The sequence below is a fragment of the Peromyscus maniculatus genome, chromosome 8 (assembly GCF_049852395.1).
Source record: "Peromyscus maniculatus bairdii isolate BWxNUB_F1_BW_parent chromosome 8, HU_Pman_BW_mat_3.1, whole genome shotgun sequence".
NCBI lineage: Eukaryota > Metazoa > Chordata > Mammalia > Rodentia > Cricetidae > Peromyscus > Peromyscus maniculatus.
The window spans coordinates 20,422,957-20,440,361 of record NC_134859.1 but is presented as its reverse complement, the minus strand read 5'-3'; the positions used below and the strand labels follow the sequence as shown (position 1 = coordinate 20,440,361).

The 17,405-nt window shown below is 47.5% G+C and overlaps 1 protein-coding gene across 15 annotated transcripts in view; it reads left to right on the top strand.

Moving 5' to 3' along the window:
• The window catches only part of Tenm2 (teneurin transmembrane protein 2), a 1,247,217-nt gene that overhangs the window by 1,211,340 nt on the left and 18,472 nt on the right, over positions 1-17,405 (top strand). For all 15 annotated transcript variants that reach the window (XM_016005141.3, XM_076578176.1, XM_076578168.1 and 12 more), the window contains 3 exons: positions 2,195-2,370; positions 3,921-4,156; positions 16,108-16,404. In XM_016005141.3, coding sequence (XP_015860627.1) covers positions 2,195-2,370; positions 3,921-4,156; positions 16,108-16,404 — 709 coding nt within the window. The remainder of the gene's footprint in view (positions 1-2,194; positions 2,371-3,920; positions 4,157-16,107; positions 16,405-17,405) is intronic.

The following is a 17,405-nucleotide window of genomic DNA, read 5'->3' as shown; positions in this document are numbered from 1 at the left end:
GGTCCCAGAGAACACATTCAACACAGTCCTGGCCTGCTGGATTCTGCTGTTGAGTCTATACAAGACACTCAGAGCCTGAACATTTTCATTGCTTCACTCTCTTATTTTAAAGTATTTTTATGCTTCTAAAATATGAAGGAAGCTACAGTTACTAAAACATGGGAATATTCAAAGAAGAAAACAAAATTAGTCAAAGTCCCACACAGAAAACACTGTTAATATTTATATGTCTGTATTTTCAGAAATGCTGGTCTACATGTAAAAAGCCATGTGCTAGGAAGGGGTTATTCTCTATTCTTCCCTCCTCCATTCGACTCTGTTTCTGTGTGTGTGCTCATACACACACATGCCCGTGTGCCAATAGGAATCCACGCTGTTCATTTTGACAGCTGCCTAGGTTTCTGTCTTATATATAGGTAATTATTTAATAATCCCTAATCACTGATCCTTCACTATAGTTCTAACTTGTCACTGTCATAAACAGAATCTTTGGACCCCCCCCCCAACTGAGAAACCATTGCTTTAGTAGGAAAAAAGAAAAAACAGAGGCATCCCCTTTGGCTTAGAAAGCCTGGGTCCCCTCCACGGTCACAGCAGCAAGCCTCTGAGGGGAAGGTGCTATCTGGATTTCCACTGCACAGCACTCTAGGCAAGGGAAGGGGCAGAGACAAGAGGCTGGACCCCCAGCTCGCTAAGCTTTCTGTCCCTCTGGCCACCCACTGGTCATGCAGCTTAACATCCACAGAACTTGACTGTTTCCTCAGCTCCCTAAAGATAAAAGTTCCCAGGGCACTCCAAGTCTCATCCAGGTCTCCATCCCAAGTATCCCAGCTCCCTCCATGTTTTATCAGTAATTTTTCTCACTGTTCCCCCATGGACAATCTCCTTCACACAACCTGTACCAGCTCCAGGACCCATCACTCAGAACCTGCCAAGTAGGTTCCTCTGCCCAGTCCAGAAGGAGACCCTCCTCCAGCTAGAGGTCTAGCCATGTGTCCCTTTTCATTCTCTAAGCAAAATTCTCATTGCTCCATCCTCCTCCCCATCTCTCCTGAGTGTGAAAGCCCACGCAAGAGAGTTCAGAGGCTTCTATATGCAAACCATGGGAAGAGCCATTTTCCTCACCTGAGGTCTAAGGAGCCTCTAGCAATACAGCGGTCTTCTAGCGAGGGCAAATACTCTCCATCTGGAAGTAGCAGAACCAGAACCATCTTTTGAGAATCAGGTGAAGACAACTCATACCCATAAAGAACTCTCTTCAAGGAAGCTTGTAGGCAACAAACTCGATCATGGCACACTCAGACATGGTTGCTGAGGTCAACTGAGATCCAGTGAGTCTCCCAGCAGGCTAGCGTATCTGAGCTTGGTTTCTTAGGGACTGTATGACCAAGCTAGGTTTGTAGTGCTCAGGCCAGAATATGGAGGTGGCAATTTGTCCCAGACTGACTTTGAGAGGTCTACAAGGTGATGAGTGGAATGAGGTGGTACCATGCAAAATACTAAGGCTCAGACATTCTCAAATACCAGATTTGGATTGGATTGGATGAACAGCCAGTGGGGGAAACAGTGTGGCTTAAGGGCTTGAAAAAATGGGTCAGTGATTAAGAGCACTCGCTGCTCTTCCAGAACACAAGTCCAGTTCCCAGCATCTACATTGGGCAACAAAAAACTGCCTGTAACTCCAGTTCTCTTCTGGTTTTCATGGGCATGAGTGCACACACCATACCACATACATACATACATACACACACACATACACACACACACACGCACGCACGCACGCACGCAAGCACGCACGCACGCACTTAAAGGTTTGCTCAGCAAAGGTGAGACAAAATAGAGTGGATAGTTGGGGAGCATTGACTTGGTCGCTCTGTGGAACACATGAAAAGAACAAAGGATGCTTACAAGTAGCCATCCCCACTAGCTCAGAAAGATGTAGTTAAGCCCGCGCTGCTTGAGACCAGGGGACTGGTTTCCATTGGGGTGCAGTCAGTGATATCAAAGGGCTCAAGAACACCACAGCATTGTTCCTCAGGACAGGTTGAGGTTTGGCCTTCAGTGTGGAGCACCATCTAGGGACTCCCACCTTCCAGTCTCTGCCCCCATGAGTCTGGCCTTCCTGTGGGTCTGAATGTCAAGGAAACTTCTGGCTCCATGGGCTGTGCTTCACACTAGCATTTCTCTCCTCCAGCTATGACCACGAGGGCCGTCTGACCAATGTGACCCGGCCCACGGGGGTGGTGACCAGTCTGCACCGGGAGATGGAGAAATCCATCACCATCGACATTGAGAACTCCAACCGTGATGACGATGTCACTGTGATCACCAACCTCTCTTCAGTGGAGGCCTCCTACACCGTGGTGCAAGGTAAGGCCCCAGCCCAACACCCCTCTGCCCCGAGCTCATGCCCGGCTGCAGAACCAGCAATCCCTCACCTGAGAGAACTTCTGAACATCCAGAACATTCCTCAGCTTTCTGTCTTACTCAAATGTCTACAGCAAACCCACTCTACCAGAAAACAGTCTCAGAGGGGAAAAAAAAATAAAAATAAAAATAAATCTCTCAGATGCAGGGAAACGTCATACCCTCTCACCAAAGGTTTAATTATCTGGAGAAACCCACATGTCTAAAAACATCTAATTTTTCCCCAACTACTTTCTTCCTGTTTCTTACCTATTCCCTTCACCCTCTAGAAACCCAACCCATGTCATTATTTTCTCAAGTACTGTTTGTTCTCCAGGGCTACCACTGGGTTTGGGTTTCGTCGTTGTTCCATTCTGATTTTCTCTTGCAAACATGCTCTTGAGCAATCTCTTGCCAGGACCCGGATCCCCGAGGTCTCTGACCACCCGTTGTTTTTGTTGTATGCAGTCCAGGGCAAGCGCAGGGGCTGGCAAGAAACAGCATTTTACAGATTAATTTTTTCTTTTAATTAAGATATAATGTCGGTGGAATCGCCAGTTGTCAGAGGATAAAAGTGTCCTCTCGGCAGATAAATGATGACATTTCTAGACTATTATCCCTCGGCAAAGCCTGTTTCAATGGCTCTATTTCCACTCCGCCAGATGATTAACGATGTAGATTGTGTCCTTCTGCATGATGGCCAGAGTCACTGAGTGACAGGTACAACCTTGCTCGCTCCCCCAAAGCTGGCATCTCACAGGCCAGCCCAGCCTGGCTCCTGCACCCAGATGATGAGGACACAGCGTGCCTATGAAAGCGGGCTCCTGCTTGTGATTCTTTGATACAGGAAAAGGTCAGAAGTCTGATTGACTGGTGTAGATTCTATTCGGGAAGATAAACACACATTATCAGCCCCCACTGACTCCATCTACCTCACACTGTGTGTATGCTTCCCAAGTTCTTTGGTAGCACAGTGATGCGGGCAGCAATGGTGCCATGAAGAGACTGGAGGTAGCTTTTTCTCTTCCCTGTACCGATGAACAGTGGACTTGCCTCGCAGTGCCTCTGGCCTGTGCTTCGACCATCAACCTTGGGTTAGACGATAGGCCAAAGGGGAGGGGAAAATTGAAGTAGTTTGCCTTTCATTTATTTTTTTTTTCATATAAGCTAAAATATATATGTTAAAGTTCAGGGATTTGATTGACACAAATTGTGTAGGCAATAGACATCTTTAAATGTTTAAATGTGCTATTAATAGTCTTCAGTGAGTAAAAGAAAAATATCACGGCATAATTATTTCTGGAGTGCCACATATTAATAATGTTTTCCTTCCCATGGATCAGTAACATCTCTGCTACTCACCTTCCCATTGTGTGTGTGCTAATTGAAGGCAGCCTCAGACTGACAGCTGCAGAGCACCATGGAAACCTGTAAAAATAGGGGTTCTATTCTCTCCTGACTAATCGAGTGGATAATTTCTCTCCCCATCCCCACCCCCACTAACATTCTTCCAGATCAAGTGCGAAACAGCTACCAGCTCTGCAATAACGGAACCCTGCGGGTGATGTACGCCAACGGCATGGGCGTCAGCTTCCACAGTGAGCCCCACGTCCTGGCGGGCACCATCACCCCCACCATTGGGCGCTGCAACATCTCGCTGCCCATGGAGAACGGCCTAAACTCCATCGAGTGGCGCCTGAGGAAGGAACAGATTAAAGGCAAAGTCACCATCTTCGGGAGGAAGCTTCGGGTAAGCAGGTCAATCCTTGCCCTGCCATGCACTTGGAGGGCACGGGACCCTTCCTCACACTGCAGAGGAGAACGTTAGGCCTCCAGAACGCCTTTCCACTTTCAGAAGGTGGGAGATGCATTCCTCTGGGCTTAGGGGAAAAAATCCCTCCATTTCCCGAGACAGCGACCCCCGTGGTAGATTCACAGGGTGCCTCAGCGGGAGAAGGTATTGGTCTTCCTTTTGCACCTGCCATCTCCTCCCTCAGCTGTCACTATCTGGACAGTGCAACACAAGAGTCAGGGCTGGTGCCCACTGTGTGCTTGGTCATTTTCTAAACACTAGAAGAACAAAAGTATAAAGTGTGTTATTCACAGCCAAGGAGGGATGCTCTTCCGGAAATGCAGACGCAGGATGATCACAGGGTGTGTGCAGACAGGTTCCCTTGGGGATACTGTGTGGTCACAAAAGAAGATGTCTGCTAGCTAGCCTGACGAATCAGGAAGGTATCCCAAGAGGAAGGAACAAAAAAAAAATGTGCAATAGGAAGTTTTGACCAGCCCTAACTTACATCTTTGAAAAGCTAACAGAAACACATTTATTAAGGGCATCCATGCAAAAGCTAACAGAAACACACTCACTGCAAAAAGCTATGCTATGGGCACTACATTAAATGCTTTATTTGTGTTACTGTGATATTTTCAAGAGCCTGTTGGGATCTCAGGTGAGAAGCAGAGGTTCAAGGAAGCTAATTAGATGTCAGGACATAATAACTAAAATTCAAGGCTAAGCCAGGACTTGACCCCAGGTCCACCTCTCTGTCTTGTTCACTGGTCAGTATTCTTAGCCACAGTCCCACACATCTTCCTATTTAGATGATCAAAGCATGATGGATCCTGTTCCTGTCAGTTCTTGTCACACAGAGGGACCTACTCCTACCGTGGTGACAACCCTTCTCCCAGCGTGAGGAGATGATGGCCAGAAACCTGTCTTCATCATATCCAAAGCATGTTTACTGAGCACTTAGGGCCAGGCCCTGTGCTGGATACTTAAGGCAGATGTCACACAGGCAGAGCTCTGACCTTCCTGCCACTTGCATCCAGGGGCAAGGGGCAGGAAAGAGGAGACAGCCAAGAAGTAAACTAATAAAGACCTAAGTAAATCGCAGGTCAAGACAGGCCCGAGGAAAAGAGTCAGCCACAGAGTGAGGCAAAATCAAAACAATGCTCCAGAATTCCTGGGAGTAGAAGACTGAGTACCTGCCAAACATGGGTCATAACTTCCGAAGCCCGGCCAGGCAGGTGACCTCCCTGCAGAGCCAGGCCACTCTATATTAAGATTCTGCCTTTGTCTGGCTAGAGTTTAATTCTCCACATTAGGTTATCAGCAGACTCCCATGTTTTTCTTCCTCTGCTGATATCTGCAAAGTTGCAAGCTGCAATATCTTCCTAAAGACAAAAATGGAATAAGATTAGTGGCTAAATCCTTAATGACTGGATTCAGGGCTGTGTAATTGATTTTTGATATGCTGCACTGTAGAAGTTGATTATAAGTAGTAATCATGCCTTTTCCTTGATAAATTAGTTATGCGTTTTGACTAAGTTTTCAAAATAAAGATAAATGTGGCCCTAAAATAAAATGGCAATAATCCCAACTCTGAATATTAAAATTCTTAATAATGGTACTTGTGGTAATTAACAGAAGTTAGGCACGCAAGTCTTATAACTGAATTTCTGCCAGGGTTAGACTTGCTGGCATCATGTTTATGCAAATCAAAACACAGTTTTATCTATCAACACCTCAACATTTAATTGTCTGGTGTTCGTTCCTGTAACAATAATCACATATCCATTTAGCTCTCTTAAATGAAAATCACTATGAGATTATAACAGGTTGAGTGGACTGAAAATGTAATTTGAAAATGAGGGAGAAAGCCTGGAATTTATTTGCATCTCATTTATTTTAATTCAGTTCATAAACTGTTTAGTGAATGAAATAAAAGAAACTCCTGGAAACTGCTGGGGGGTGGGGAGCTGTTGGAGGAAAGGTGTGGGGGAGGTGCTGAGCATAGTGTTTTGGGGGACTTTGGCTTGGCCTTCTCTCCCTGTGCTTCATGAGTTCCTTTTAGGAGCTTTGTAGCCCCTAAACTAGCGACATCTGTCGGCCCCTAGGGCAAGCAGGCTGTCTCAGTCCATGATGATCAGGACGTTGCAAGCAGCACAGCATTAAGGAAAGGGAGCACACACTGTATCAGCCAGGAGCAGGTAATCCATGGCACAGGTAACAAATAGGCCCTGACCTTTCAGAAGCTTTAATGCATCACAGTCCAGACAAGCCGCACAGCGACTCATGACGACTAAACCCAGTTGCTCTACGTTGGGATCCTACCACATCAAACACACGTGTCCCGGAAGCTGCTGTAGAAGAGGAAGAGTTTAAAGACGTCATGGGAGCTTAGTGAGCTAGCCTGCATGTCACATGCATCCATTCCACACACCCAGGAGAGGACAGTTGTGTTAACCCCAAGGGAGCTTGGAAAATGGCTTTTCTGATTGCCAGGGAAAAACCAAAAGATTTGGGGAGCCCAAATCAGGTCACAGGGTTGACAAGAGACCAGGGAGGGTTTCAGGGAAGTCAGAGTCAGTTCTGAGGAGCAGCAGAAATTAGCTAGGCAAAGATACCGGAAAGAAGTTTCCAGACAGAGAGAGAGAGAGAGACACCCTCAAGAAGGCCAAGATACAGGAGCGTGCAGGGGAGCAGGGAGAAGCAGTTCCGAAAACCCCAAAACTCATGAGGCCTGAGAAAAAAATAGCCAGGGCCACATGGAAGGGAATATTATGCTAGGCCGGTATTTATCCTGAGAGCCGTGGAGAGTTGTCCCAGGGCTTAATTAGCAGAGTGATGTGTGGGGATGCGTGGATTAGAAAGATCTCTCCAGCTTCCCTGGGTGCAGAGGAAGACAGACTAGGAGGAGACCAGCCAGGAGGAGAGGGACAGCTCAGAGGCTGTTACAGTAATGCAAACTAGAAACCGGTCTCCAGCAGGGGAAAACGAGAGAGGAGAGGGAGAGGCCTGGGAGAATCGCAACACACATGATTAATAGGATTTGGCAGCAAGTCTGGCTGCCGTGCGGTGCTGACTTCCAAGAGGCCTTTCACGTGACCGCGTAGACCAGGAAGGCTGTGCCAGACTCTGAGCATGATGGAGAGAGGCCAGACACTGAAAGCCGAAATAGATGTGGGCGGCAGGGTGACCCCAGCCCTGCCTTCTAGGATGAGGAGACCAGGAAGGGAGTGGAAGATGTGGCTGGTCACAGCCGTGCCATAGGTTGTTCCCCAGGGACAGCGTTTGGAGTGAGTCTAAGGAGCCAGGATGGCAACTGGCAGTGTCACAGGCTAGACCAGATGGTCTGGCCTCTCCCCAGCACCAGCCGTCTTCTGAGTCTGACCACTTGGGGTTGTGAGGCCAGGCTCTGAGTGGTCCAGTGTTGAGAGGTGTCCAAAATTCCCAGCGAAGAACTTTCCTGTAACAGAACAGCCAGTGAAGTCCTAACCCTTCCCGGTAACCTGTCTTGTCACGGTCCTCCAATCAGAGATATGTCTTAACCGTTGAACAGGCCAAACATTCCTCCTTGTAGACTGGGAACATGTAAGATGATGGTGGTGCTGTAGACAAAATTTGATGGATCGGTCGCACGTTTCCTGCCCAGGATCAGGCGAGGCAAGAAAGAGTTTCATCATGCCTCCTCAAAGACTTGTCTCTTGAAAGAGTACCTCCTGTTGCTTTCCTCCACACCTCTCACTATGCTCTCTGGTATTTCAAAAAAACAAACAAACAAACAAACAAACTGCTTCACAGCATCTCTCAGCTCCATGATTGCAGGGACCATGTCACATTACCACACTAGTGACAAGTGTCCTGTGGGAAGATGTGATAAGTACATCCTCTTTAGGCTCCACTTGGAAGATGTTTACCACAGAAATTCTCCCCTACCCTAAGAAGGTAGAAGTTGGAAGCACATGCCCCCACCCCCAATCTGTCCAGAATCTTTCTCTGCAACACATATTCAGGATAGCAAGATAAAGCGGGGCATGCATTGTCTCACGAAGTGGGCCTCCACAAGGGGGGAGCTGACCTAGAGAGTCCAAGATGTCATCAGGTTCACATTGCTCTCTTCTCTTTCCCACAGCCCCCTCCCCGCTTCCCAACAGTATTGATTTTGGCAATTAGCCTAATTTTCTTGTGCAGTAGGCTGGTGCTCTCTTCACATGGGGGGGGGGGGGGAGAAGACTTGGCCAAAGTCTTACATCATCTCAGTTTGGTAGAACCAGAGGACAGAATCTCTGAGTTAAAAAACAAACAAACAAAAACAACAAAAAAAAAAAAAAAAAAAAAAAAACCAGTCCCATGGAGGAACTGTGATTGGTGGCTCCGGTAGCTCGCTAGGGTGATAGTCCTGTGATTGGCCAGGCTCAGGTCACATGTCCAAACCTGACTCTTGTAAGGGAGTCATGTAGAATGAAGAACATTTGGAAAAAGAGGGTCCTCTACCCAAAGGAAAGGATGCTAAACTAAAATAAAAAAAAAAAATCTGCATCCTCCATCCCTCCACAGCCTGGCCATAAGGCAGACTAGAAGCCCTTCTCCTCAGCCCAGTAAGTCTCTCTCCTAGGCTCCTGGGAGAGGGGACCAAAATGAACACTTCCATTACCATCTAAAAACCTCTTCTTTTTTCCTAGCAAGAATTTGTGCCTGATTCTCTCTAAAAACGAGGGCACATGTCACTAGGGGTATTTCTTCTTGATTGTGATTTACATAGAGATTGCAAATACAAGAAACAGCTCCATGGGTAGGTATGAGGACAAAAGAAAAATTGCTTCCGAGATAATCTTCCATTGTGATGCTGGTGTCTGTGTTATCAGCATTCCAATATGAAGTGGGAGTTAGTAATTGTGTTTGGGTTTCCATATCATTAATATGACACCACAGTTACATACTGGTGTGCATTACTTTTGTTTATGTACCAAATCACAGTGTGTCTGGAGCAAGGGGGGGATGTGCATGTGTGCGGGTGATCATGACCTCCTGAACTCAGTCCTGTGGAGGGCCCGCCCAGGCAGTTCTGTTAATATACTTCTATTGTCTTGAAAGCCTGGATTCTGTCCCTCCATGCCATGACACATTCATTCTCCACCTGCCTGGTGTTTTCTTCTCCCAGTACCCGCTATAGTCTGGACACACTTACTAACCACTCCGTGTGTATTTATGACCAAAACAGACGGGATCCTGTGTGACCTTGAGAACGTGGTGATGCATCCAGACCAGTTTGCAGCACCTTGAATTTGATTAGCTTAAATTACACATAATTCAAAGGGCAAGCCTCTGCTCACATTGAACCGTGAATTCCCTAAGCAAACAGTACTTTCCTTTTGGATAACTTATTGTACTAGAAAGTCATGATTGTTGTGTTAAAGATTTGTTTTATTTTTTTCAATTATGTGTATATGAGGGGCAGTATGTGCCATGTGCCCTCAGAGTCCAGAAGAGGGTATTGAATTCCCTAAAGCTGAAGTTACAGGCAGTTGTGAGCTGCCCAACAAGGTGCTGGGAACTTGATTGGCCCAGGTCGTCTGCAAAAGTAATACATGCAGTAACCACTGAGCCATCTCTCCAGCCCGCTTGTTGGTAGATTGTTTGTTTGTTTGCTTGCTTGTTTGTTTGTTTGTTTGTTTCAGAACTCTCAAGTTTATTTGGGGAAGGGGAGAATGAGTTTGTAAGGCATCCAGCCCCCAGGCTGTTAATTCCTCTCTGTCCCCTGTCTTCCATGGATGAGGGGACAAGGGCCAAGTGAGCTGGAGACCTAGTAGAGTAGGAATGCAAGGCCCAGAAGTAGAAAGCAGAGGAGAGAGAATGGGGGAGCAGGGTGGTAGATTTAGGGTGGCTAGGGTAAGGAAGGGCAGCTAGCACTGTGGACAGTCTGAGCCAAGACTGGAGGCTGTTGGCATGGCCCTGTGCCCACAACTGTCAAAGATAGGGCATTTCTTGCAGTTTTTATTGTTGTTTTTTAAGACAGGGTCTCGATATGCAGCCCAGACTGACTTCAAACTGCCAGTCCTATGGTTTGAACCTCGCAAGTGCTAGGATCACAAGCATATATACACAAGCAAGAATTTACTATTTCGGATGGAATGGGGAGAAGTATTAAACACACGCAGGCATACACACACACACACACACACACACACACACACACACACACACACCCCTTAAGTGTTAGCAAAGCAACACAAGCAATGATAAAATAAATGTCATATAAACAAACTGTGGCAATGCTCTGAAGAAAAGCCTAGGTCAAGAATAGGTAATACGTGAGGTAAGCTACTCTGAGAAAAATGTCATTTGAGCTGAAAACCGAATGAAGAATAAGTGTTGGGATTCTCTGGCCCTGGGGTGGAAGAAAAGCCCTCCGTACTAAGGCCCTTGCATGTTCAAGGGCCCTGAATTGGCGGAGACAGGATTCCCTGAATCCCGAGCAGAAACAAAAACAGGGTGAATGGAGTTGACCAGCTGAGGGGAGCTGGAGGGGCCAGAGCCTCCTTGGCTGTGGTGAGGATCTTTGAGACCCAGCCAGCCTCCATGGGTGTAACTAGTGATGATGCGGAAGATTGCTGAGGGGTAGCCTTCCTATCCAAGTCTTGCTCGTGCTTCGGTCTCGGCACATCCTCTGGGAATTTTGTGGTCAGCCCCTGTGCTGGCTCCAGGTCCTGCCCAGTTCTGTGCTTGCCTGCTGATGTTCACCCTCATTACTGCCCCATTCTCATTCAGAGTTCACCTGTCTCTACTGACGTCTCCCTGGAAGTTAGCTGGCTCTGTCTCAGGGCCTGTCACAGTAGCAAGCACACAAATAGATACTTGGTAAATACCATATGGGTGAATGAATGAATGAGTGAGTGAATGAATGAATGGGATGAGCTGATGTTATGAAAAGTCACTCCCTTCTACCTCTGCCTTAGTTCTAGATTGGGAGAGCCTTCTGGAATGACTGGCTATCCTTTGGAGCAAAGCCCTTCAGATGTTTGACGCTCACCGATGACCTAAGTCACATTTTCTAGTCTTGATTTTCCATAATAGCGCTTTAGGTGGTCAGAGCTGACAGGGCTCATACATTCATCCCATTCCAACCTCCATCCTCACACATGGCCCCAGGGACATGGAATTTTAAGAGAAAGGACCTATTCACCAGGACCTTGCAGGTTACCACAGATGGGAAACTGAGGTACTGTCAGTGACGATGTGGCTTTGCAATGAATCAGTGTCAAACCTTGACTCAAGATTTGGATCCTTCGCTTTTCCCACTCCCCATCACCACCCAAAAGAGCCAGTCATCCAAAAATAATGTTTGCTCGGGGAATCCATTATTTAATGTGTTTACAGAGGCTCCCCCTCTAATGATGCATTATTTAAGCTAATATTAAATTTATACCAAGTTGTTTTGTCTGCACAAACGCTGATCCCCATGTGGTGCTGGGTTTTATTCAGTGGCATCTGGGGATGGATGCTTTTTAAGTCCCCGAGGACTGACCCAGAAAGCGAGTGAGAATGTCACCTAGGCAGGCTTTTCCTTTGGGTAAGTGAATAACTAAACTCAAAGGCAGGCATATCTGCTTTTAAACATGGGAGACTCTCACAGCATCCTGGTCCGTCTCCTTGGGTTTCCCATCCTGGGAGCCAAAATGGGCGAAGGGTTCTTCTGTGTGTCTAGCTGAAATCTGTCCTGCTGTGTTACAGTTCCATTTCCTGGGAGGGGGCTAGCAAAATGTAATTTCCTCCTTTGTGTTTCTCAGATCACACGTTCCTGTTGCCCCTAGAGCTGAGTTAGAGTCACCCGCGATGGGCCCAGCAGGGCCATTTTGACGACAGTGTTTCCTTTTCTCTGTGTTTTTTATGAGCCTTCCTGTGACAGGCATGCACTTGGTGAGATCAAAACACGCTGGGGGGAAATCCCAGAGGGGAAACTATTTCCCAAAATCTGCCCTCTGCAAAAATAAAAACCTTGCTAAATAGCTGAGTTTTATTAACTGGGGAAGCTAGGCTGAGGAAAACGCCCGATAATTAAAAATAATGGCTTCCTTACAAACACAAAATTGTATTAATTTAAAAATTGGTTTCTCTATCGCTGAATGCCTGCCGAGCCGGCTGAGAAGGGAATTGTGCTGATCCTGGCAGTGAAAATAATTCAAAATAACTTTTATGTTCTCCAGGAAGCCTCAAGGTTAATTTAAATATTGCGAGTCGGGTAATTTAATTTGGAATAAGAGAACAGTGTGGCTAAATTAAAGCCCCTGCACACTCTAAACCGGGGGGCAGGCACCCCCAGAAAGTCGAGCACGCCTGGTGGACCCTCCATTGGCTTACATCATACAGCCCCAGCACCCTCCTTATAGACACTGCCCTTAGAATTAAATATTTTTGATTAGATTACACAACTGGCCTGAACTCTTTGGTGGGGCTTTCGGTGAATTTATTACATTTAATTATGAGAAGGGCTGGGCTTTTAATAGAAATCTCACATTTGCCAACACCAACCAGTGATTTTCAAAATGTCTTTCCTGGGTCCTGTGTGCACTAGGGAGTCATTCCTGAGGGTTTGTTCTGAAATGATAACTGACTTGTAACAAGGTTCCCAAGAATTCTGACAGCATTAAGTTTTGGATGTTAAAAAAAAAAAAAAAAAGAAAAGAAAGAAAGAAAAAAGAAAAGAAAAGAAAGCTTTTCTCTCGCTTTGGCTTCCAGACTCCCTTCCCAGATGCTGTAAATCTGTTCCTAGGAATATTCCCCTTAAATTGTTGAGTCTCCTTTTAAGTCCCTATCAGCTTAGTTCCCGTCTCCATCCCCGGGTTCACTGTCTGGTCTACACTCTGGCTCACACATCTAGTCTTCCCCTCTTGGGGAGGATTCCTTGGGAACAGCAAGGGCCTGGATGTCTCCTGAGTTTAATCCTCCTGTGCAGCTGTGGAAGTGACCCCTCAGTGCTCAGTCACCCCTGTGTTTCTAGAGACCGCAGAGATGGCTCATCCGGTAAGGTATTTACCTGTCAAGTATGCGCACCTGAGTGTGACCACCCAGCACCAACGTAAAAGCTGGGTGGGTGCCTGAGTGCAACCTGTCATCCCAGTGCTGGGAAGGTGGAGGCAGAACCCTGGGCTTGCTCTCCAGCAGTGAGACCCTGAGAGACCCTCTGTCACCCAATATTGATATCTGGCTCCCATATATATGTTCCTACACATGGGGGGAGGGGTGGAGAGAGAGAGCGAGGGGAGAGGCCGAGAAAGAGAGAGTTCTACAGAAACTGTGAAGATTGAAATAATGTTAAGTTACAGAAAGTATCAACACAGTACCAATTAAAGTATTAGGAGATTGTGCATTGCTTTCAAATGCTAGTGACAGAAATTATAAGTAACACAGGCTTGGGGCTGGAGAGATGGCTCAGTGGCTGCTCTTCCAGAGGACCTGGGCTCAAGTCCCAGCACCTGCACGGCAGCTCGTAATTCCCATCCCAGGAGATCCAGCACCCTCCTCTGGCCTTCACAGGCACTGCACACACAGGGTGCACAGATATACATGCAGACAAATAAGATGAAACAAAGCTAAGAGAAGTAACAAAAGTTTATGTAAGATATAGGTTTGTATTTCTTACGATAAAGCCTAGAAGCAACCCATTCATGAATGTGTGGGTGACTGACAGCTAAGGTCTTGGATATTTTTATCCTGTTTGAGCCACCATCTTAGAGGTTCCATCCTCAAAAATCACCTCATGGTGGCTCATACCTGTGATCCCAGTACTTGAGAGACTGAGGCAGAAGGATTGCTACAAGTCTGAGTTTATAGCATGAGCTGCAATATGAGCTATATAAGTGAGTTCCAGACACGCCTGAACTGTGGTAGAAAACACTGTCTCAAAAGAAAAAAAAAAAAAAAACTCACCTCATAGTCACCAAGTGGATGCTTAGGTTCCAGTCACTGCATCCACATCTCACCCAGGAAAAGGTGGACCGTGGGAAGAGCAAAAGCTGCAATTTTTCAGCGAGCCAGCTTTCTTCCAAGGATAGCTCCTCACATACACAGCCAGCGACTACCACCTCCTCTTTGTAGGCGGCTCCCGTCCCCAAAGGAAGCTGGAAAATGCAGTTCTTTGCCTGGACACAGAGCTTTTCCCCAGAATGCCGGTCCCTGAGGTGCTAACACTACAATCTCCATACAAGTTGCAAAACAAAATCCCCCAGGGCTGACACAATGCTTCCCTGGCCCCTCGGCCTCTTACACGTCACCAGGCACTCAGGGAGCTGGGAAGGTGCTCAAATGGCAAAGGAGCTGACTGGATAAGTCAGGCCTGAGTTCAGACCAACACTTGCTTCACTGCTGCGTGATTGTGTGTGTGTGTGTGTGTGTGTGTGTGTGTGTGTGTGTGTGTGTGTGTGATATTCATGTGTCCACCTGTGCCCAAGCATGGACACCACAGGAGGACACCCTGCTGTCACTCTCCACCTTTTTTTTTTCTTCAGACAGGGTCTGTCACTGCCCCTGGAGCTTAGGTGACATCCAGCAAGCCCCGCCCATCCTCCTACCTTCACCCCCACAGCACTGAGGTCACAGGCGCACGCACGTGGTCACACTGAGCTTTTGATGTGGGTGCAGGGGATCTGAACTCAGATCCTTATCCTGGCACGGCAAGCGCTCTTACCGGTGAGCCGTCTCGCGGCCCCTGCGGTGTGACTCTGAACACGTGTATGCAGTCTCGGGGTTTCTTCCTGTGTCAGGGGTCTTGGAGAGCCCTAACTGAGCCCAAGTCTCTGACCTGACCCCTGTCAGCGCTCGGCACATGCGCATCTTGTCAGCATTACTGTGGTCGTCATCACCGCCGTCTTCATTAGGTGCCGCATTAGGAGGGTCGGGCGAGGAGGCAGCAGACAGCTACCGACTCTTCTCCTGCGTGTTTATGTCTCCCCGGCTCTCGGCAGCCACCCCAGGGACGTGTGGAGTTGCAGTAAATTATGTTGTAAGAGTCTGGGCTGAGGCGGCTTCATTTCATTCCCTCGCAGCCATGCACGCGGGGCTCGGGAGTCCCAAGAGTCCCTCTCCTTTGCCCCTAACCAGAGTCTAGTCTCCAAGCTCTGCCTTTTGAGACAGTCCTTCTCCTCTGATCAGATCAACTTCCAAATAAATATTAAATTATGTCTGGACGTGTTCCCCTGTTCCTTTCAAATCTAAGTAAATCACTTTTTTTTTCCCTTTGTTAGAATTCACAACCCTGCCAAGGTCTCCTCAACAGCATCTTGCAATGGCGAGATTTTCCTCTAGATATTTAAAATAAAAGACTTCCTATTGGAATTTTATAGGTTTTTTTTTTAATTTTATACTCCCAGATCTTTGTAAAACGTGGGTTGCTGAGCCCTCCTGTGCCCCCTCTTAGCCACCTCCACACAATATTTCATAAGGAATCACAGTCCTTACTCTTTAAGATTATTAGATTTGGTGGCTGAAGATATGCCAAAAAAAAAAAAAGGATTATATTGTAGAAAAAACCATAAATTGTCTTACTCCGAGGGTAGACTGGTAAGGCACTCCAAAGCCTTGAGTTGGGGCTGTGATACACAGCTGTGTGCTCTGTACACTGCACGGTCTCACCGTGCACACTTTCCAGATGTGATGGCAGCCTTTGGAAGTGTGTGGTGCCCAGGCTCCTATACTGCTCACAGCAGCCACATTTGACCGAAAGCAGCCTCACTCGGGTCCCAAAGCGCTCTACAGACCTTACCATTTCCTATGTGCACAGAAACGCTGAAGCTGAAAACGTAAATGGAGTATCATCGTGTTTCTTCCTCCTCTGCACACTCCCTTCTTGGTCACCCCAGCTGGATCCTCCACAGCAGCCTGGTATACGCCTTTCAAACGGGACCCTTGTATTTCCCCAGGTCCATGGGAGGAACCTCCTGTCCATTGATTATGACCGGAACATCCGGACAGAGAAGATCTATGACGACCACCGGAAATTCACCCTGAGAATCATCTACGACCAGGTGGGCCGCCCCTTCCTGTGGCTCCCCAGCAGCGGGCTGGCAGCCGTCAATGTCTCCTACTTCTTCAACGGGCGCTTGGCCGGCCTTCAGCGTGGGGCCATGAGCGAGAGGACAGACATCGACAAGCAGGGTCGGATTGTGTCTCGCATGTTCGCTGACGGGAAAGTCTGGAGCTATTCCTATCTTGACAAGGTGGGTGACCATGCCGCACATCCCATCAGCAGGGCCTCTGCTCCCGCTTCCCACTCCCATCACCGCCCTCTCTCAGCCAGCCTGAGATACCTAGCCATAAGTCATCTTCACGTCTTTACTAACTCCACAGGGCTCCCCTCATGATCCCCCCGGCACTGATGGGGAGAAAGAGCCCACAGGAAACTGTTATTCATTGCTCAGTGCTATTACCATTGAAAGAAGGAGAAAAAGATGCTAGACAGCCAGTAATGACAAAAAGAGGATGAATCGTTTGATTTAATTATGAAAACGAAAAAGGCAGTGATGTTGAATGGAACAGAGCCATCCACTGACCGCCAGACAAAGCATTACTTATGAATTAGGAACTTGCTGAGTCCCTTCTGCTTGCCCTAAATTAAGCCACTAGGGGAGGGAAGTCTGCTGGAAACTAGAGTACACACAGCTACACCTTCCCACTTTAGCCAAAGCAGCCAGCGGATCATCCACATAGTCCCCTGTGTCTGTCCATACCGACTTGGGGCTCCTTGCTGGAGAAAGGTCCTGGTGGAGGAACAGAATAAAGAGGCCCTGTAAGAGCACTTGCTGAGACCGTGAAATGCTGCCCTGACCATCTAGTCCCTGTGCAGGTCCTTTCGTTTGCTCCATGAGTCTTCCTTTCTCACCAACACATTACTCGGATAATTCACAGGGGCTGGGGAGACGGCTCAGTGGGTAAAAGTGTTTGCCACTCCCCTGTAAATCCCAGAATTAGGCGTGGGGGTGCACACTTGTAATCCCAGTGCTGGGGAGTGAGGATGGAGACGGGAAACTCTTAGGAGTTTGCTGGCCAGGCAGCCTAGACAAAATGGTAAGTTTAGGTTCAGTGAGAGACCCTCTTTCCAAAGGTAAAGTGCTGCCACACAAGGCAGAGCATACCTTTAGTCCCAGCCCCTGCAGGGAAGGTACAGGCAGATCTCTGTGAGTTCGAAGACAGCCAGGGCTACATAGTGAGATTCTGTCTC